At 43.4% G+C, this 21,504-nt stretch overlaps 1 protein-coding gene across 6 annotated transcripts in view; it reads left to right on the plus strand.

The window, feature by feature from the left end:
- Positions 1 to 21,504, plus strand: part of ELOVL6 (ELOVL fatty acid elongase 6) — a 94,076-nt gene that overhangs the window by 44,039 nt on the left and 28,533 nt on the right. Inside the window, exon 1 of one of the 6 annotated variants that reach the window (XM_071808199.1) lies at positions 14,338 to 14,361. The exons of the other annotated variants lie outside the window; for them this stretch is intronic. Within the exon in view, the coding sequence (XP_071664300.1) occupies positions 14,360 to 14,361 (2 nt within the window). The 5' untranslated portion in view covers positions 14,338 to 14,359. Of the gene's footprint in view, positions 1 to 14,337; positions 14,362 to 21,504 lie in introns of those variants that run through there. 6 annotated transcript variants of the gene reach the window in all.

A 21,504-nucleotide genomic window follows, 5' to 3' on the forward strand; every position in this document is an offset into this window, starting at 1 on the left:
AACATGCAATTTTCTGCCTGATAGCTTGAACTGAATTGAGTGCTCCCTAGTTTCTTTTCCATAAGGTCCCAGTTCTGAAGTTTAATGATAGCAATTTAAAGGCATCTTTGCTGGTTCCTTTGTGGGCAAACAAAAGAAGTAGGCTGGGGGCGTCACGTCTGAATGCTGTCTGCTGTCACAGGAGTGATAAGCTGAGCCTGAGAAAATAGGGTTTTTTCCAATTAAATGCACTCTCCTCCCAGTACTCCCCAATATGAGCATGTATACAGCGTGTGTATACAATCTGTCTATTTTGCACAGTGCAAGAGACATAGATGGTCCAGATAGTAAATTCTGTGAGCTTATCTTTCCTAAATATGTCTGTTAATAAAAACGTCCATTATTTTTTCCTCTTGCGGAGCGAAGGCAGGGCAGCTGACGGCAGGCAGAGGAGACCAACCTGCCTCTCGTCTCACGTCAGAGACGCGTCCCAGTCCACTCGGGGCTGTCCCTGCAGGCGCTCGGTGACCTGGTGCTCTCGGCAGGGACGCGGTGACTCAGGAGCAGACAGATCCAATACGAACACCAATAGCACTGATTGGCGAGCGGTCAGATACGGCAGCCGGCAGGGATCTGGACACAGCGGCTGCTCTTGAGAAAATGAGTCAGAGGCAAAGAGAAAAAAAGCCTAAATTGCTGGAAATTAAAATACAAAGCAAACCCACACAACAACCTTAGCACAACATTGATTTTCTTATTGATATGTCTGTCTCTCTTTCTAGTAATCTCATCCACGGTTATTTGATATGTCTGATTTTTGAAAGGCTAGGATTTTTTTTTTTAATAAGCAACTAACAAGATCACTGTGTTAATTAGTCAATTGTTGTGGAAGCAGGCTGCTTATTTTAGTTTATTGTAGGAGTAAAATATGCAGTTAGGTCAGCAGAGACTAGCTAAGCCTTGTAAAGCTGCTTACATTGTATTAGAGAACCTGTAAAGTAAGGGGAGGCTCATTATTTCTTCTTCAAAGTTATTTCAGGAACGTCTTTCTGAAGCTTTAGAAGAATCCCAAACATTAAACCAAAAGAAAATAGAAGAAATTATCACTGTAAACAGCAAAAGGATCTGTCAATATGAAAACAGTGCCATAGGTTGCTGTTTGAGGAAAAACATAAACACAGAGTAAACTGCCCTATTTCTAGAGAATCAAAGTGCTGTATTCAAGCAGTGCTATTAAAAGTGCACCTTTTTTCTTGTTGAGTCTCTGAATTCAGACACATTCAGTTTTGCTACATGGAGGGGATCTGTTTTGGAAGCTGCCATCCAGTCAGTTTGGATAATTTGAATGCCATCATACTCAATTGTACTTGAGATGGCAACACTGACTGACAGCATGGCTTACTAGAGAAAAGTACTAGCCACATATTTTGGCATCAAGTGCTTTTTTGGACCGGGTACCATGGACCTGGGCTTCACCCAGGAACTGCAGGGGTGACTCTGAATCCCACCTGGAGATGGGCAAGTGAAAACACAGAGCGGCTGGGCTTTTACTGAATGCTGCACCCTTAACATGGGGAAAACCACATTTGTTTGTGTTGGTGTGAAGTTTGGAGGGTTCTTAACTAATTAGTGGTTTGTTTGGGTCTTCTGTGCGATGTTTTATAACTCTGCTGCATGTGTTGTGTTTCCTCTTTGGAGGAAAGAGGCAGCTTGTGAGTGGGCAAATAGCTGGTGTTAAGGCTACAGGATGTGACGTGAAAGTTTGCCTTTGAAACGTGCATGAAGTGAAATGCTTAACCTTGCATGTCTACTGCTGTCTCGAGGTTTCCAAAGTGACTAATGGTTATAATACCTCCCCAGTAGGTTCCTAGTCAGAAACATCTGATGAGAGTCTGGTTTGCAAAAGATACTGAGCAGCTCCACTCTAGACATCGGACTCACTGCAAAGATCTTGGCATCTGAAAAATGCAGGTGTGTACAGTCACTGTCCCCTGTGAAATCTAAGGCAATGCTGCTCGATAAATTCTTCTTGGCTCTTTCATGTATTGTCAATTGCTCATGCAAGCCCTGTCATATTTATATATATGTATCTATGTATGTGTGTATGTATACATAAATATGTGGCAGCTGCCCAGTTAGATGAGTGACTGATTTTTATCTAAGCTGCAACCCTTTAAAATAACCCAAAAAACAAAAACTAGAATTACTATCTCATATGATGCGACTTTCAAAAAAAATGAGCTCAAAACTGAAACCTAAGTCTTGATTGTTATTTTAAAAGTTTAATGGAATACCAACTCTCTACAAGCATTTCATTTATTCTGCATTTGCACACACAGATGTTTGAAGACCGTAGCTCACACCTACATTGTAAGAGTGCTCCCATTGTAGTGTCATATCCACACAAGCCTGGGTGCCACTCAGCAGTTTTAATTTCATTTTCCATGGCGAAGAAGAATGGTGAAGGCCTGGGAGATCTCTTGCAGAAGATATTCTAGTTCAAATAAAATTATATTCTTAGAAGACTAAAGAAGGGGAAAGCTAAGGTAAGCTAGGGAATTGCATTTATTGCATATATTGCCTATATTCATTGCATTTATTGCATATATTGCCTATTGTTTCAAAATCAGTGCTTCAGGAGGGGACTTGTTCAGCATTCATTTACATGGCTATGTTATGACTCAATGTAAAGGCAGGAGTTAGATGACAATGTGAAGGAATATGGTGCTGAAGGTATCATCGTGTTAGTGAGACACGTAACCTCGGTCAAGCCCATGTGCAGTCATAAGAGAAGGGTTGCCGGCTTGAGTGCGGTATTTGAATTTCTGTTTGAGTAATTATGTTGTGCCTACCTTTCCTAAAGTTCCCCATGAAAACTTAATTGGTCACAGTTCTTCTAAGTCCTTGAGCACATGATTTTGTTGCGTGCCCCATTTTACTGTCTGGGAAGAGGTAGCATTAATTTTTAAGGCTTGCACTGGTGGGCTGTCAGGGTGAATTTATTAAGTTTGAGATGTGCTTATTTATGGGCTGAATTATGTCACTACCTTAACAGAAGAGCATAATTTTTTTAAAGAGTGGATGCAGTATGTGTTGGCCACTTTTGAAGGTCATGTGTAACCTTTTGGTTTACTGGAGTGGCGGTAGTGAAAAATATACCAGGAATAATATGGCTGACCTCTGAAATGCTTTTCTCAACCTAATGAGTGACTGGCTAGAACTTAGAAACACCAAGTGCGGCCTTTTATGGGGTCTGGTATTTATTTATTTTTCTGGTTCTCTTTAGGAGTGTGTTAAAAGCAAACAATCTGCAGCAGTGAGTCAGAGAGGCTAATTGTATCTCACACAAAAGATCCACAAGCTTTTTCAACTCTAATTATTTCTCTTCTGCCTTCACTGAATTCGTTGCTGGTGAGAGGTGCTGGGTGAACAGTCCTAACGACTGATATTTTCTGACCGCAGCTATGTAGAAGTAGCACACTGCAGTGACCTTTCTCTGCTTTGCTTTTCTGCTGAGAGCAAATTGTAAGGCTGTTCCTTGCTAAGCATGGGCTTAATGCTACCGACTCGTCTCGCACAGATTATCAAATCTTCTTCAGGTAGTAATGACCTTTGGTCATGGTGCACATGGGCCAGATCTGAGCTAACAAACTGTAAAAGGATCTATATCCCATTACTAAACCACTATCCAGTCTTACTCATTAACATTTTAGTGGCAAAAGTTCAAATGAGTTATTTCATTAATAGTCATGAAACTAATTACATTGAAATGCATCTGTCAGTAGTAAAGGCACCTGACTTCTGTGCTTCTGAATAAATTCACTCTGCATTAGGAAATGTTATTCTGCCTCTCAATGAGAGAAATACATTGCAAATCATGAAGAGGTATTAAAAAGGAGAATGCAGATGTGTCCTAAATGTGATGTGCTTGATGATGCCGTTCCCTAATGCAATCAATTAATTAAATGAATAATCAGAAGTGTGTTTGAGTAGAGGAGGGGTCTTGGGCAATATTTTGTACCTTATTTCCTTCCTCAGTCACTGAAATGTCTGCAGGATAAGAAAGGTAGGGGGGCAGGAGAGTTGTCATTGACTTTCATAAAATCACACTCTACCCAGTGTCAAGATTAGTGTGAATATGTAGAAAATAGACATGACTATACTGAGGAGACCTGACCAGAGCCCACAAGGTATCTGTTCACGTGATTTCTGTAAGGATTTGGAAGCTGATTATGACTAAGGACATGGTCAAGTTTTCTTGCTTGTGATCACAGGAAAGTTTGTGATGCAGCAGCTCTAGTCTCCTGAGCAGTAATCTGGCAGCCCAACACTGCAATGACTCCAGTTTGCTGAGAGTCTGTCAATTTGTCCACCACATCACTCCCGTGCCCAGTACGGGCAGGTTGGGTCAGGTCTGGTCCCCCTGCCGCCGTGAGAACTGTTAATGTTGCTGTCATCCCTCCTTTCCCATGTCTTCCTGAACCTGCATGTGCTCCACAGGACACCGTGGAGGCACACACTTCGAGGTGCCTACTACCTTTAAGAACGGAAAACAAAGTTGTTCTTGTCATATGATCATTTGTGGTCCAAGAGGTGTTTAGTAGGGCTGGTGAAACAGCCTTTTCCTCTGCTTGTGTGCAGGTAGATGGGTGAGCAGCTCCATGTGAGACATAGGAACAGATTTCGGCTGAAGGTGATTTGTAGACAAGTCTCAAGGATTTCCAAATCACTAAGCTGTTCCCCTCCAGCCACAGGTTGAGAGTTGGCTGGACTGACCCCGAAGAGAGAGTTCTTAGTTCAAAGAATCATCCATGAGCACCGTATTTATAAACCCAGACCCAATGAGAAATTGCTTTATAGTCTAAGACATATTTATCTGTGAGTGAGTGGAGGAAGAGAGAGAAAGGTGAAAAGCCATCCATCAGCTTCTGCTAATTCTTGCCATTGGGCAGCATTCCCCCACAGAAGGGACTCAAAAGCAAAGATGGGAATGCGGCCAGCTCTATTTTTGTACCACAGTCTCCTGTCTGTAAAACGGGGCGGTTCTTTTCTGGAGAGAAGTGGAAACATTAAAGAGTACGAGCAGTAACAAAGTTACACAGGTATTTAAGGTAGATGAACCCGTTTGTATAGTAATTATGGGCTGAAGTCAGCTGCATTTACAAACAGGAAAAGTACTGTATATAAGCATATAGTAAAAGCAACTGCTAGTTATGACTGTGAATCTATCCATATTATGATGTCCTTATGTGTCTCATGATGCTGTGGCATTCCACACCGCTATGAGAAGTTAGGGAAAAAGATAGTTTTCGCTCTTGGATTTGCAATCATTTCTGTGTTGTTAACAGGCTATAGCAAAGACAGTTGTGTTACAGACACATTTCAGGAAATGATGTTTCTAAAGTTTAAGAAGACAAAGCAGATATTGAAAAAAACATGGTATGTTTGTTTTACATCTGGGCAGGAAAAGTGAGATGCTTCAAGTGACCTACAATGAAGTTAATGAGGTGGTATTTACATGTGTAACATGTGTGCTGTATCCAACAAGTCATTGTAAAACAAAGATCAAGCTTGGTTACTTTTGCTCCTAGTGAGTCCTGGTTTCACTTATGTTCTTCAGACATACTCTAGAGTCTTGTTGCAATAGAAACCTGCACTGCAGTAACTCTAATGAAGGAGTTGCACAATGCAGATTCACAAGGCAGACAACCTGGCACCAGTGCAATTATGGTCTTGTAATAGTCAACAATGCCAGTGAAAAGAACTATAATGGGCAATGGGCTCAGATGTGTTGGACAGGCCAAAAATTAATAGAAAAAGACAATTTTATTTTTTTTTTCATAGAGACTGCCTTGCTTTTACCTCCTGTGGAATGTTCCCCAGCAGGCTGGGCTCTCCTCAGCGTGTCTCAAGGGGAACCCAAGTCATAGTGGGACCAGGGGTGACACCACCCACGTTCAGTGAGTGGGAATCACACAAGCATGATCTGCAGGAAGGGAAGCCTGCAGTGATCTCTGTCCTGTTCCCTGCTAATGACTCTCGTAAGCATGCAGAGGTTGTAACTGGCTTGACTTTACTCCTGCAGTTGACCCGAGCAGGAACTTGGTTAGGTGTGTAGTTCCTCTCTTCAGATACCTTTGTTTAACTCACTCTTGGAAACTGGGTCATGTGAATTTTTTAGACGAGGAATAACTTTTTCAAATGTTTCTTTTTCACTTAGTAAGCAATATATAGTCAACATAGCCACATGAGGAGTAGCAGTCTTACCAACCAAGTGAGCAAAGAACAGTGCTGAGCACTCTAGAGATACCACAAGGAGCTCCAGGGGTGCAGAACAGACTTGTTCAACCCTCCTCTGTCCATCACGAGGTCGCACAGGAGGAGAAATCACTGAAAGCTGATCTGTCCTGTAAGAAAGGTTTCTTAATCAGGAAAAAATATTGGCAGAGGGACTTGAGAGAGTAAGAAATAAAATAAGGTTGTTAAAGCTGTCAAGTTTTGCTAAGTTAGGGATGGCAAATGACAAAAACAGTATCTACCAACTAACGTGCAACTTTTCCAAAGTGCTCTGAAATTGCAGGGGATTTTCCATTAATGCCCCTGAGCTCCAGACCAGACCTTAGCGCTTCTCTGGCAGCAAGAGAGAGGTGCAGTCCCTCCCGGCTTCTGTGCAGTTTCACCACGTACTTGGCAGTGTTTGGCTGCCTCGCTCTGTTATTTCCCACTGGGCCTGTGCAGATAAAGAGGACAGGATACAAATATGTTTGTTATTTGACAGGCAGTAGAGCAGCTTTGCCTGCAGCATTTATGTTTGGCTTGCAGTTGCTGAGCTGTATTTCCCAGCTGTAGAAATAGATGCTTTCTGCCCAGCTTATGCCCTAAGCAAGGGTTGTTCTCTGCCCTCCCTGCCCAATAAGTTGCAGTAACCTATACTACTGCTATTTTTTCTTGATACATGCACAGTCACAGGTAGACAATTACGTGGAAAAGCAGAGAGTGTGCTTCTTCCACCTGATCGGTGCAGGTCTCTCTCTGCACCACCTCAGCCATGACCTGGGCTGACCTGACCTGGAGTGAGAGGGTGACTCAGTTAATTCCTCTTCAGCCCTTTTGGCAGCCGCTGCAGCGATGGCTGAGGTTGCCAAGTATCATCAGTGCAGTGCTGTCCTTTAGTAGGTCCCTTGGGACAGGGGTTGAGATTACCGAAGACTTGTCAGCATCAGCTGGTGAAAACTTCTAGTTGCCAAGACCTCCAGCTCGGATAAATACTGTTATCTCTAAGAACCAGGCTCCCTTTCTCTCTCTTTTCTGTACACACGGTGTAGGACCAAACTCTGAAATGTTTACTTTCTACTGTGGTGATGCGTAACGAATGCCACTGATCCAAGCCAAACCAAACAAAAATGTGCTCTTATTACAAGTGACATGTTTACCAGAAAAGAGCTAGCAAATAGTTTACTGTTTAATATCCAGAAATACACTGTTGTCAGCCAAATCAATGCACTGAAGCAGCAAATCATTTCAGCAAAATAAATGAAAAGAAAGAGGAATCTGCACGCAGGCACAGCTTGGTGAGGTTTTCCAAGTGATGGGTTTCAACATTTTGCTCTAAATTGCCTTCTGAAACAAAGCCCTTTAAACCATTTGTGTAGCTTCAGGGATGCAGTGTGCTGAGCAAAGCCAGGCTCGGCTTTGGGTGATGTAGTGGCCTGGTCTTGGGTAAAATGCAATGCTTGTTCCTTCTGCTGGTGGATTGAGGAGCACGTGGGGGACGGGAAGTGTAGTCCAGCAAACTGATTACACTTCTGCTATGAGTCAGCCCCAAAGGAATGTTAATTTTAGTTTATTTGTTTCGGGTTGAGCTACCAGCATTTATTGGCACAGCCAAATCCCCTGGGGCTGCAGAGCACTGTGCCAGAGGCAGGTTCAGTATCTTGCCAGGGACTGCTTTGGGATCCCTGCTGCCCCTGCTGCAGCCTGTCTCAGGGTGCAGAGCAATGCTGCATGTCCCAGACCTGCCCCTCCCAGCTCCTCAGCACCGTGTCAGGCTGGTTTAGACAGCTCTGGGCTTCAGGAGTCCTGGGGGCAGAGACCAGCCTTGCTGCTGGGGCTACGGGGCTGCAGAAGAGGATATAGCAGCTGGACTGGGTGGACAGTCACTATATGTCTGTTATATATATATATATATATGTATATATGTATATATGTGTATGCTTGCAAACTTACTTTTCCTGTCCCCTTTCCTTCTCTGAATTTCTCTTCCTTGCTGATAACTCTGCAGGTCTCCTCAGGACGCGGTGTGCAGGAAGGTGCCTGTGCAGAGGATGGCTCTGTATTGTTGTTTCTATGCTGTCATGCTGCACAGGAGCCTCAGTCAGAGTTTCACTGTATACGTCTTGCTCAATAAGTCCCAGCCTTGCAGCCTGGGGGGGTTTGTGTTGGCAGGGCAAGTGCCAGAAAGCAAGGGAGAAGCTTTTGCAAATTAAAGGAGCCAGGTTTGCGCACTTGCTCTGCTCTGTGGTAGGGTAGAGGTGAGACTTCTCTGCCATCTCTGTGCATCACACCCAGCCATACCAAACACCATCGAGCCTTTCTTCTCCAGTGTCTGTGCTCCTAGTGACCACTTTCAGTGTCATCCTGGAAGGGATGGGGTGCAGGCAGGAGTGCCCAAGCCCAATTTTATTTTGTAAAGGACCTGCAGAGTCGTACAGCCCCTCCCCTGGTCTTTAATTTTTTTCCCCAAACTTTCCAAGACCCATGTTTGAAGCAGGCAAACCTTTTTGCGCTTGGAAAGCAAAGTGTCTCAGAGTTCGGATGTCCTCATGGCTCAGAGTCATCTTCCTGCCAACGTGTAGTCGTGGCTGGTCTCTGTGGGTTTGTTCTGGTGCCAAGAAAAGTGGAGAGGTTATCTACCTTCCTCACCTTCCCTCTTGCATGACAGCAAACACAGCCAGCCTTCCAGGTTTTTTTTAATAGGCATGTAGCAGGGAAGAGTTGTGTGAACCTATATAAGGCATGTAGAGATTTTTTTTGGTTGGTTGTGGTTTTTTATTTGTTTTTTTAATTTAAAACATGTGGTTAACACACACTGAGGATCAAGATAGTCTTTCAGACCTTGCGATATCAGCCACCTGCTGTGTTTGTTGTGATAGATTTGCCCCAGCCTGCTTACTAGAGACTATTTCTCACTGTTATTTTGTTATTGTTAATCATTTAATATGAATGCAGAAATCCTTGGTCATTTAAGACACTTGCTTATTCCCCTTCTTCTCAAATTAAACAAGGCTGAAAAGTAAGACTGTATTTAAGCAGAGGCAGAAAACCTTTTCCCGGTCTTAAAAATGGAAATGACTTGTGTAAGGCACCTGTGGTATTTTTTTTATTTTTTAATGCACAGAAGTGTGTTTCCATTTAATTTGTTAATTATAAAAGAAGATTCACCAAGGAGAGTCTCATTAAACAAGTCAAGAAAGGAAGGAGAGAGAGGAAAGAAAGAAAGAAAGAAAGGGAGGGAGGAAGGGAGGAAGGGAGGAAGGGAGGAAGGGAGGAAGGGAGGAAGGGAGGAAGGGAGGAAGGAAGGAAGGAAGGAAGGAAGGAAGGAAGGAGAAGAAAAGAACCTACCTTCAGTCTGTAGCTGCTTCACCTGACTCACAGCCATGAATTTAGTTTCCTTCAAATTTTTGTTTCGATGATTTTCCTCCATTTTTCAATCCAGTCCTGACATCTCTAGCAGAACCCTGTATTTTGCCCTTGGGCACTCTGTGAAAACAATTTAGAAACTTAAGCATCAGGTTCATGGTTATTTCACATGACACACACTTGCAGCCCAGGGAGCCCCGGTAGCAGCGATGGGTGCCCAGTGGGTCTCCTCACTGGCAGACAGCTGAGGGGACTTTCCTGTCCCAACCTTCTAGCTGCCTGTCTGCCATCCTCTTCCTCAGACATGTCAGAACCAAATATTTCCCCAGCCCAGTTTACCTCTTTGGAAACTATTTAATTTGGGGGGAGCCGAGATTTTTTTGTTTTCCAGACACACTAAGAGTCAGTGGGGGCTGGAGCATTTGAGCAGTGCTGGATGAGCTGCCCTTGCAGGAGGCTGACCTCATGAAGCCACTGAAACATCTCATGCGGAGCTTTGACTATAGCTCTTGGTCCAAAATTGTGCCCCAGAGAGGCCATTTGGAGAGCTCCTGAGTTTTGTTGGGGAAACCAAGAGGGAAGGAGCTTTCCTTGTGTGAAGGAACCTTGGTCCTGTTGGGTTCTAGGAGCCCTGGATGTGGAGGGTTTTCCAGGACTGTTCACTCTGTCCAAAATGGACTAGCATACAAGAATAAGCCATGCCAGCTTCTCCCAGGACATCAAACCTGTATTCTGTCACTTTTCAGTTATATTAGCTGGAAGATTATGAAGTTTCATACCAGGACTTTCACATTTTCATTTTGGCTGCAGGGTATACTCCAGAAGGCTGCTTAATATGCCACTCTTATGGTTTAAACCACTCCATGGTTTAAAATGCTTCAGGATACCACAATGAGAAAGAGAAGCAGCTGTATGAGAACATTTCTCCACTGCTGTGCTGGATAACTTCAGCCACTGAACTCAGATAGACCCATCTTTAGCAACTTTTTCTTGATCCCAAGGAACTCTCAAACTCTTGCTTATGAACAGCTCCTGTCACCTGTAGGTTTTAGGAGGTCTGATAGAACCAATTCATTTTCTTGAGCCTTCTCAGGAAGGTGGCAGCCTGGCAAAGGCTGTGAGCACCCAGTTTAGCCAAATCATTTGAATATAGTTTTACTCGAAGTTTACAGTCTTTCTGTGAATGCAAATGTAGCAGTGCTGTTGGGGCTTACATGGGGCCTCATTCTTCTGTACGCACCTGTTTTGTGAGTGAACCCATTTTCTTTAATTATTATTTAATGGGATCATTTAGCATGTTACCAGCAGTAGCATTATCAGTGTTTGTTTTTTTTTTTTCAGTAGTATTTGTATTATTTAACAGGAGTGAGTGGGAATTAGAAGTGAGATTTATTCTTCTCACCATGCAAAGAAACAAGAGCATTTCTGATACATGAATGTGTTACAGTGCTATAGGGAGTTTGGTGTGTATCAGTACAATATTTAAATACACAGACAGAAGAAGAAAGAAGCACAAGCTGACTTAAGTCATAAGGACTGGTACTGTTGTGACTGAAGTCTAGTTACGTCCGTCATCTGGTTTGTAGCCATGTAACACCCTTGTTTTATTTAGGACAAAAGCTGCCAGGGTGGGGTGGGGCGGGATGGGTGGAGTGGTGGCTATAGCATGGATTCAGCATTTTTCAGAAATGTGGATGAGAAGCTCAAAGCTGTATTATAAGGATTCAATCCCCAAAATATCAAACTTCTACAACAGGTTTGATGCTCCTTTGAACAAGTCAGTGTCTTGTGAGATTACTAAAGGCAGGGAGCTGCTGATTCTTTTTGCTGATAGGCCAGGTAGCTAGAGGGACTAAAACATAAACCGTGGGCTGAAAACAAATTATTGGCAATGTGTTGCAAAACTGAATGTGTTTTTGCTTGGCCCAACCTGCCGTGCTTGCTGGCCTCTGCTGGGCGAGGACACAGGAGCTGTGCCGGTGTTGCACAGAGGACTTGAATATTTTTCATCAGCGACCTTTCTCTGCCAATCCTCCCTCTGCCCATGCAGTCACCTTGGCGATTTGGGCCAGCAAGAAGGAGCAGAAGGAAGGGCTGCATTGGACATTTGCACGTGAGCTGGTCATTCCTGCCCTGTGCTGATGGTGTGGAGAACAGCAAAGCAGAGGTCTTGCCCAAAGCCATTGCCGCTGCTTTCAGCACAGGTATGGGCTGACCCCAGTGCAGCAGGTGAACGCAGGGGCACTTGTCTGTTTGTCTCTAAAATATTTTTGTTTTCAGTGGGCCGGAGTCCCAGTGAGCCAGAGAAATTAAAAAAACCTTGTAATGGCATGGGAGGGGAATCACTGGCATAGGTCCCTAAAATGCGAGTAGACTCTTTCCCCTTGGCATTTTGAATTCTGAGACTGGCTGCCTTTTGGAAAACATGCTGGAATGAAATCTCAGTCCAGTTGCAGAATAATTGTGAAACTCTCTGATGTGCATTTATAGTGTACTTGCACTCCTGAATCTCAGAGCTACAGCTAAAGGGAAAAACAAACAAACAAACAAAACAAAACAAAAAAATCAAACCAAAACAACAACAAAAACACCAAAACAAACAAACAAAACCAACCAACCAAACCAAAAAAAAACCCACAAAAAGCAAAACCAACAAAACTCTGAAAGCAGGAAACATCAGCAAACTACCATTTGCTCTAGGGTGTCTTGAAAGTGGAAGAACTTATTCAATACAGTGCTACAGCTTTTTCTCTGGGCACTTAGTTTAGTTGGATGGCAAATATGCAGTTGCATTGGTTATTACCAGCCTCAAAGAGACAGCACTTGCCTTTCCCAAGGAGAGAGGCCTGCAAAAGTAAGTTATTGTTAATGTGTACATAATGCACAGAAACTGGAGTTTGGGCTGTGGTGGGAGTGCTGCAAAGCGCTGCAGCACCTCAGAGCACTCTCTGTGAAAGCAGTATCTTTGGGAAGATCACTTTCTTCTACCTCTCTGTTGCCCGCTAGATCCTACACACAGGTGCCAAGCGACTTTTCTATTCCCTTTGCAAATGAAAGAAGAAACAGAGCAACATGGCATCCTTGAATGAGGTACTGATGTAAATGGGTTTGTGTGTAGTTGCGACATCTGGTCATAACACGATACAGACAGCAGGTAGATGCAAGAGGCAGATTTATTGGTGCTAATACAACAGCCACATGAGAGAAAAGTGGTATTCTGTTTATTAGAATGGATTTTTTTTTTTCACCTCTTTATAGGCCAGCCATAGGTCAGCAATCCTGCCACGGAGAGAAGTTTGAGCAAAATCGCCAAGTTACAAAAGTATCAATGGTAGACAATCTAATTAAGAGAAAGAATAGCAAAAGGAATACGTTTGGAGATGGAAAACAAACTTTGGTTATGTGACCTTTGGGGAAAGACCAAAGGTCACATCATTTATTTAATTTCTTTGCTTTCATGGGAGGCTACTTTCTGTTTAAAAAAATCTGAAAAACGGTATCACGGACATGCTAACGGGTTTTCCTATTCATTTGCAGTAATCTGGTTCTCCCTTTCGCACCTTAATGACCATGGCCATTAAATTCTGACTGTTGTTGTATTTGTATTGTTTAAAAACATATTTATTTCCTTCTATTGCTTCTTTTGCCTGTCCTGAAGAGCTGAATGGCAATTACTGCTTGCTCATGGTAGTGCTCCTTTTACTTCTTGTGGTGTCACGTGTGCAACCACTTCCACCCTACTCTGGAGTCATCACCTCATTTGTCTGTGGCTTCTTTCCTTTTGGTGTTTCCTATCTGGTAACAGTCCCCTGTGACCAAGGTTTAGCAGAGACTAGGACAGGCAACTCCCTGTGTATGTATAACGCCTTAATGTTGTACTTGCTAATCCTTTAGTAACCTGGGCTCTTTATACTGCAGTGGAAAGTGAAATACTGCTAAGCAGTTTAGTATCCCATCTAATTAGGTGAGGGGGTGGCTAAGGGCAGGATGCAGTCAGCCGAGCCCATGCAGCTGGAAGCAAAAAGAAAGACCCAGATTCTTTAATTTGGGAAACCTGGTGAGTCCTGCCTCCTCTCAAGAGAGGTGAAGGTGCCTGTGCTAAGCGTGGAGCTGTTGGCAGAGGTGGAAAGCCAGAGCAAGCTGTCACAAACATATTGCTGGTGGGACAGAGATAAGCTACGTTACTGCCGTGTAGTTTGCACTGCCTTGTGCTACACCTGCTGCTTTATTCCTATTGTTTCAGGCTTGTTCAGGATTGCAAGTGGGATGTCTGTAGGAATGCCCAAAAAGCAGCCAGGCTGTGATATTTAGTTGAGGAACGGATGCTGGTGATTGTTTGCTGCATTCTTCTGAACCATCTTCATTTCCTCTACAGGTTTAGGAGTGTCGTCCTGCCTCTTAAATTTTATCTGCATTGGATCCTGAAAACTCTGACAGTAATTAGAAAATTACTTGTACTGTTTTATCGCTCACAGTATTTCTCACAGTGTTTTATGTTCTCTCCTCAAATAATTTTAGCTGGATTCAAGCCAGTTTGCCTCTTCATTTATCTTTGAAAGGTTCTGCTTTAAAGTTACTGCCTTGACTGATTTCGAGTAGAGTGATTCTGAATTTAACAAAGAAGCTATAGGTCACAGTCAGTGACATGGGAATCATGAGGAATTGAAAGTACTGGGAAATTCGTTACCAGATTAGTCTGGGGACTGAAGCCTCCACTGGGACTAAAAAGCATAAAATTCTCATGTAAGTAGTGGCGAGGTTTGCTTCATGAAAATGCCATTTGATAATGATAACATAGCCAGCTGTCACACCTTCCCTGCTGGTGGCTGCAGTGGGCAAGCTGCAGAGCACCGTGTGGTATGCACACCTGTCCCCAGCTGCTCCCTGGTGCAAGTTTCAAGCTCTGCTGAAACACTTTTGCATTTGTCCTGACCTGCTTCTCAGTTGATTAAGAAGGAAAGTGGCTGTTTGGCAGGGCTCTTTGTTTTAGAGAGTTGGTTGAAAAGATTATGGCGAGATTGCCCCATATTGTTTTTTTTTTCTGGATTTCGCTACTTTCCTATCAGTCAAGAGTTAGGTGCAGGTTCGCCGCAGTGTTTTTATCAGCATCCTTTCTCACTTGATATCTCAGCACTAGACAAAGGTCAGATGTCCTTGAAGATTTTATTAGATACATCAAGCAGTCCTTGACATCATGTATCGAAAAGTACTGTGGGACCAGTCAGAGCAGGCAGCTGTTCTCCAGATGACCTGATTTTTCTTCACTAAGGGATGCCGGAAAATATTCTTTCCTTTACTTCTCTACCAAAATGTCCTTTTTTTGAGCTCCATTCTCTCCCTTCTGTTCCACAGGGCATGTGATCCTTTACGGGGTTTGAAAGCAAGACATTTTATTCCACAGTTCCATTACCGCAGTGTCACTGGTACCAGTATCCCCTTTTAATCAGTCGTAGGCCACAGAATGGCTTTGCTGGCTTGCTCTGATCTGTCTGTATGGTTTTAGGCCTTTAGATAGGGAGGAGAAGGGTGGTAAGTATGTATTATAATTTATTGTGCTTTTCAGGCATCCTCTCAGTTTGTTTTAATGATTTTCCGGCACTGAAAGGGTTATGAAGTTATGATCCTTTCCACAGGGTGGTCACCAAGCCCTGGCTGTAAGCGCTCACTTGTACATGACTTTTGGCTGCCTTGTTTCTAAGGTTGCGCTCTGCTCCACGGGAGAATCTGGCATGTCTTTTTTGGCTGGGAACGCTCTCAGAAAATCAGAACGGTTTTTATTTGTTTGTGTTTTGCAATCCGCTGGCAGTTGTAGCAACATCATTTTCTGAGGTTGTATTGCAGAAGGCTGGAAGGGAGCAACGTCTGCTGGAATGTCTTCTGGGGTGGATAGATAGAAAACAACACACTGCTTGCAATCCCTTGCATTTTCTGTGTTTCATTTCGAATGACTGCTTCTTTGCTAGTTAAACATTTTTTGAGATCAAACAGACATTATTTCCAAGTCTGTTTACGAGTTGTACGAGTTGCATTTGCAATGGTACAGAGACCTGACCATGCCACTGTGGTGCACAGGCTTTCCTGTGGACGCAGGGGCGAAGGTAGCTTAGGTAAAATGTTCTTATTGATGTGTTACTTGTAGTGTTGTGTTGTGTCTTGTTAAATAAATATCTATCCCCAAAGCAGTGAAAAAAAAGCAGCACTTGTCTATATAAATAACATTTGTGAGTTGCTTCAGGGATCTTGCTGGATCTGAAGGCTTTACATTGATGTACTCCTTTAAGTGTAAGCTTATTAAATGCCATATCTGTTGATTGGTTTGATGAGATAAAGCAGATCAAATGAGTAAGGCAGTATGGAAATCTGGTTGTTTTCATGTTATGTCTATATGTCATACCTCCACTTCATCAACCTTTTCCAGGTGAGATGCGGGTACAAACAAAATAACTTCAACTGAGTAAAACACAGATTAGTAGTCCCCAAGTTCAGTTGCTGTTTTGTTTACTTGCTCCAGGTTTTTACTGTGGAGGTCAGAGGTTTAAATTTACATTGATGAAATGAAAAGTGAAAGTACTGTAGCTTTTCATCAGAACTACAGTGCCTGTGACCTACATTAGTTTCTGTACTATCTGCCATCTCTCCACTGACTGCCTGGAAACCCCAGCAAAGCCTGGAGAAACCCACGGTGGACACCCCACTTTGTCACCTGTTACAACCCCAAATCTTTGTATTAAGAACTAGGTACGTTGTCAGAGTGATACAGATGGAATTAGCAGAGGCTTCCCGCAGAGAAGGAGTTTCTCCTACTATGCTGATCTGCTATGAAGACTATTAACAGGGGCAGGGATATTCATCATTTTGCCAGTAGGCTTCTATGACTCTTCTGGGGCTAGATTCAGTTCTTGTGGTTCTGTTGACATAGATCTGGGGGGCTTTGTGCAAAAATAGTTGTTATGATCAGTGTCAGGAACAGTGAAAACAGTTGCTGGCTCATCCCCGGGGTGGAGTGGAAGCACTGGAGATGGGGTGACAAAGGCTTCTGCACAGGCTGGGCAGTGTCATCCAGGTGCCAGCTGGGTAGGAGGGTGCAATGGGGCTCACCCTGGCCATCCTGCCCACTGGCTGCAATTTCCAGTGCTGCCTGTGCGAGGTGGAGACTCCAGGATGACTGTTGTCATTGCAAGCTCAGTCCCACCTGCCATCTCCACTAAATGGGTTCCCATTCAAAGCATGATTTAAAAGCAGAGGAATCCTGATTTGCCTTCACTGATAACAAAATTTGGCAAGCTGGTTTCAAAACCCAAAGTTTTGGAGCTTTTATTGGTTAGTTGGTTGTTGGGTTTTTTTGTTTGTTTGTTATTTTCTGAAGCACTTCCTATTTGAGGGGTAATTTTATCTTGTTACGTTACTTATGTTTGACATGGTAGCTTATGGGTTTTTAAGGGTTTATGATTTGTTCCACTAAGCCTATATGAGGTTTATAAAGAAGAAGGGACTTCATATACTTCAGAGCTGAGTTTGCTTCTTCTATCTGAAAAAAAAAAAAGAGTCCCTGAATTTTAACTTCATTTTCTCACCCTTACACTTCTCTTACCTTTTCCCACTAGAAAAGGAAAGCAAGAAAAATTTGCTGCTGCTGGTTTTGTCCCTGGCTGCACACACTTTATGGCTAATACCTTGTAACATGTTTACTCTAAAAGCATGAGTCTGACAAAGTGCTGGCAAACACATTTTAACAAAACTAATGCAACCATCAGGGAGATGCAGGACACGAGCCACCTTCCCTGGTGCCTCCTCATTGCTGTGCCATCATCTCTTTGTGTAATGTTAGGGCTGTTGCCTGCCCTGCCAATGGCACGACCTGCTGGGAGCCCTTTCCTGCTCCTGGATCAGATTGAATGCAATGTGAGGGAAGGCTCGAGTGGCCACAGCCTCTTGCTCCCCTTGCAAGGGGAGATGCCCAGGCATGTTGGCTGGTGGGCAACTGTGCCCATGTCCAGCCAGACCTCCAGCTGGACCATAGCGGGCTGTGACCTTGTGATTCACCACAAAAAAATAGTTGCTCTACTCTTCAGAGGTAGCTGGCTTGGCAGCTTTGACCCTTCCTGCTCCAATCTGGGCAATGGGGGAACGCCTGGGCTTCAGGCTGTGCTGTGCCTTGGCTTGGTTGTTAGCACTCGTGGAGCAAAGAGTGCGCACACAAGTCCTTCTCTGTCGTTTTTGGCCAAGTTGAGCTTGGGACAGTTCCCGCAGCAGTCCCTCTGGCAGCCTCCCAGCGCTGCGTTTTCTTCCGTTCCAGGGATTAAGGAGCTGGGCTGATGATACAATAGGGACATGAATTGGGTGATTGGAACAGGACCCCAGAGAAAAGGCGGATGTAGGGTATAGCAGTGCCGGGCTGGGCGTTGTTCCCGGGGCACTGGCTCCTCTCACCTTCCCGCAGCAGGGAGAGGGGTGCGTGGGGAGCCACCCTGGCCCTGAGGAGGAGCACACACCTGAGTGTCCCAAAGGACCTGTCATGAGGAGGCTGAAATGGTCTTTTGAGAGGCAGGCTTTAGAAATCAAGGGATCGGATGATCTGTATGAGATACATCCCTGTTTACTCTCTGATAGCTTGTTACGTGAAAGACCATCATCAGTGAGTCACCCACCCATGTGTGTGTGACTGTCGTCATTGCTGCTCTAAATATAAATGTCAAAGCATATTGAGCTGTAGGAATAAATCAGACTGTGTTGGCCAGTCTGTATTGGACAGCTCTTCCCCTTCTACATGTCCTCTCACTGTTATTAAAGCTGGTATGGTGAACGGGAAACAGCTTCAGAAATCCAAATCAAAGCCAGGAGTACAGGTTATATTTTCATATGCAGATCTGGCATATCCACACTTTGGATCTTTTCTTGCTGTTTCTGTCAAATTTGTATCTGGAAAGACAGAGAAAAAGGTTTGCTTTGACAGTATTTCTGATGTAGAAACACTGAGAGACTGAGCAGAGTTTTCACACCCTTTTTTATACATGCAGAATGTGTGATTTTTAAATAAGCACCAGAAAGAAAGTAACTTTGCCAAGGCTACCAGCCACTGCTTGTGAACCGTGGACATGAGTAAGCTGTGTGATTTACAATGCATCAGCTTAAAGCACTTTAATTAAACTCTCAAGTTAGGAGTTAAAATTATGAACACAACTGGTTGTTGTTTTCTCTTGAAAGCTGGGAGAAACTGGTAAGAAAAGTGCCCTATCTTTCATCCTGGTTTTGTTTTATATTTTTCTTCAGTAAAATCTTTTATAGTCAATAAAATGGTGATGAAGAAGGCCGAAAGAAAAACACTGGAAGCCTGAAATTGCCTGTTTACTTGCCAGAAGCATTCTGCTCTGGCAACTGCAGTGTTTTGGTGTGGTTGTTTTATGGGTTTTTTTTTAACCTGTTGTACTCCCTTGACAGCATATGCAAAACTGTTAATGAATTTAAGACTCTGACTGTGCAAAGTAGATAGATCTTGATAAAAGAAGTTTCTAAAACTCTATAGAATGTACATAGAAGGTGATAACATTGCTTCACTTTACTGTTCCCCTAGTGAGTGCTGTTACGGGGATAATCCTCTGTTACCTTTAACACAATAGTTAAAAGATCTATGGCAAGGTTGTCCTTTGTGCATTCCCATAAGGATTTTCTTTAAAGAAAATGCTATGGAAATACTAGATTTTACAGCCTATATCTGTGTCTGTTTCAGTTTACTCATTAACATCAGAGAGTGCTACAATAATGACTCAGGCTGCTATTTTCAGGGGAAAAAATGACAACAGTGCATCTGGGCTGAACCCACTTCCTTGAGCAGCTCTGCAATGTTGAGGGCTATTTCACTTTGCATCACAGAGACTGGGATGTCTCACGCTGCTGTGCGTGAGGCTTACCCTCAGGCTTTGGCCCCTTATTTAGATTGCTGTGGTAATTTCTATAGTTACAATATTTTATAAATAATGTACTTCTGGGGGAGTCAGGATTTATTACTCCTTAACTGTCTGTTTACCATTGCTTTGCTCTTCATTTTGTTTGCTGCCCCTTTCCCTGCTGTGTTTCTCCATGTGGGGCTGGATGGCTGATCTCTCCCTGCTGCCCCAGTGGGCTTTCCTGGGTGGGACTCCCTGGTTGTGAACCAGGAGAAGCTTTGCTTCCGGTGGGATGCAATTCTTCTGCCTGCCTTCGTCAGCCCCAGTTTCTGCCTCCCTCTTCTCAGTTATACTCCTTTTCCTTTTCTTCTTTCCTACCACCATTCCTCTGCCCTATGGCAGACCTAATAAAGGATTTCAGCTTCTAAAAAGCACATCAGTGCACAAACCCTCATCCATCCTCGATAAAACCCATCACCTCTCTTCGGTTTACCCAGTAAAGATGGACAAGAAGAACACATGGGCAATGGTACAGGGGATGATAATACTGACAGTCCTACTGTAGGATTTTTACAGGAGAGTGACCAAAGCTCTGTGCCCATGGGTGCAAGAAGCATCCCTCCAGAAGGTTAAGCAGGGAAAGGATTTCAAGCCTCTTTCCCTTCCACGCTGTCCTAGCTTCACGTCCATCTCTTGACAACCAGCTCCCCTAATTTGCTGCCACACTCACCTTTCATCCTTTCACTTCTGTTTCTCCCATCGTGTCAGCTGCTTCCACCTGTCCCCTTGGCTCGTGATGCGGCCACCTCTGTGCTCACATCCTGGAAGATCTGTCTCACATCTCCAGCCTGTAGCCCCAAACTCTTGCTGTAGTCTCTTGTAGTAACCCCCAGCCTGAGCAGAGCATTTTATACCTTCTCCAGAAAATTCCTCTCCCTCCCTTTTGAGGGAAAGAGCTGGCAACTTCCAACAGGGAAACATGGAGTTGTATTCAGTAGAAACAGTACTTAGTCCCTGGATTCTGAAAATGTAGGAAGGTGGGAGACAACTGTGAGAAACAGAAATGCCAGAAAAATGTGGAGGATTTGGCAGCCCTGTCTTTATGTCTACTGTGTTACTCTGCAGAACAGAATTGAAGACAAACATATGAATGTGCTAACGTTGAAGTTATTGGATACAAGTCTGCTACTGAATTACTTTGGGGGATTTTTTTAGTTTCAAGGTTGATTTTTTTTGTCATCGTTCTACTCTATTTAGTTTCTTTTCAGATAAGAGTAATGAAAAGTTACAGCACTCCAGAACAACTCCAAAACTATGTCTTTAAAAGTATTCATTTCATATTTGCCTCCTTTGGCTAAAACCATTATCAGATATAATTGAATGCTATCGGATTGCCATTGCTTTGTGTTACCAGCCCAGGAACCAGATTGTAGTCATGAACCTTTCAGGAAAATCCATCATAAAAACACTGGTAGGAAGCTGGTTAATACCAGTCTAATGCAGTTAAACAGGTTATCTTAAGAGTACATACTTCTGCAACCCTTTTATAACTATATCACCTAGACTACCCAGTTCTTTTAGCCATTATTACACTTCAAGGAGGGGAAAATTCGAAGTCCTTTGGATGCAAAAAGTAAAAGTTATCAAAAGTTGACAGAAGGTGTCAAAACAGAGAGATTATTTCAAAATCAGCCTAATAGTTATTCAGTATTGTGCTTACCTCTGATGGGAGATAATACGACTGCATTCCTCCTTGTCTGAAACTGCTTGCAGCTGCTTGCTGCAGTTCACATCATGCATACAGTCAAATCTTCTCATGTCTGCCAATACAAAGCTGTGTACTGTGGGAATACTCAGTTACCATTATTGCAAATAGTGCTGACTTTGTTACAAAGCTGTTAAAAGTGACCTAAAATGTATCTACTCTAATTAATACAACGTAACTATTGGCCTAATTAGACTGACTGAACTCACAAAAGATAGTTACTGTAATAAGAAGCAA

This window comes from Patagioenas fasciata, chromosome 4, assembly GCF_037038585.1.
Source record: "Patagioenas fasciata isolate bPatFas1 chromosome 4, bPatFas1.hap1, whole genome shotgun sequence".
Classification (NCBI taxonomy): domain Eukaryota; kingdom Metazoa; phylum Chordata; class Aves; order Columbiformes; family Columbidae; genus Patagioenas; species Patagioenas fasciata.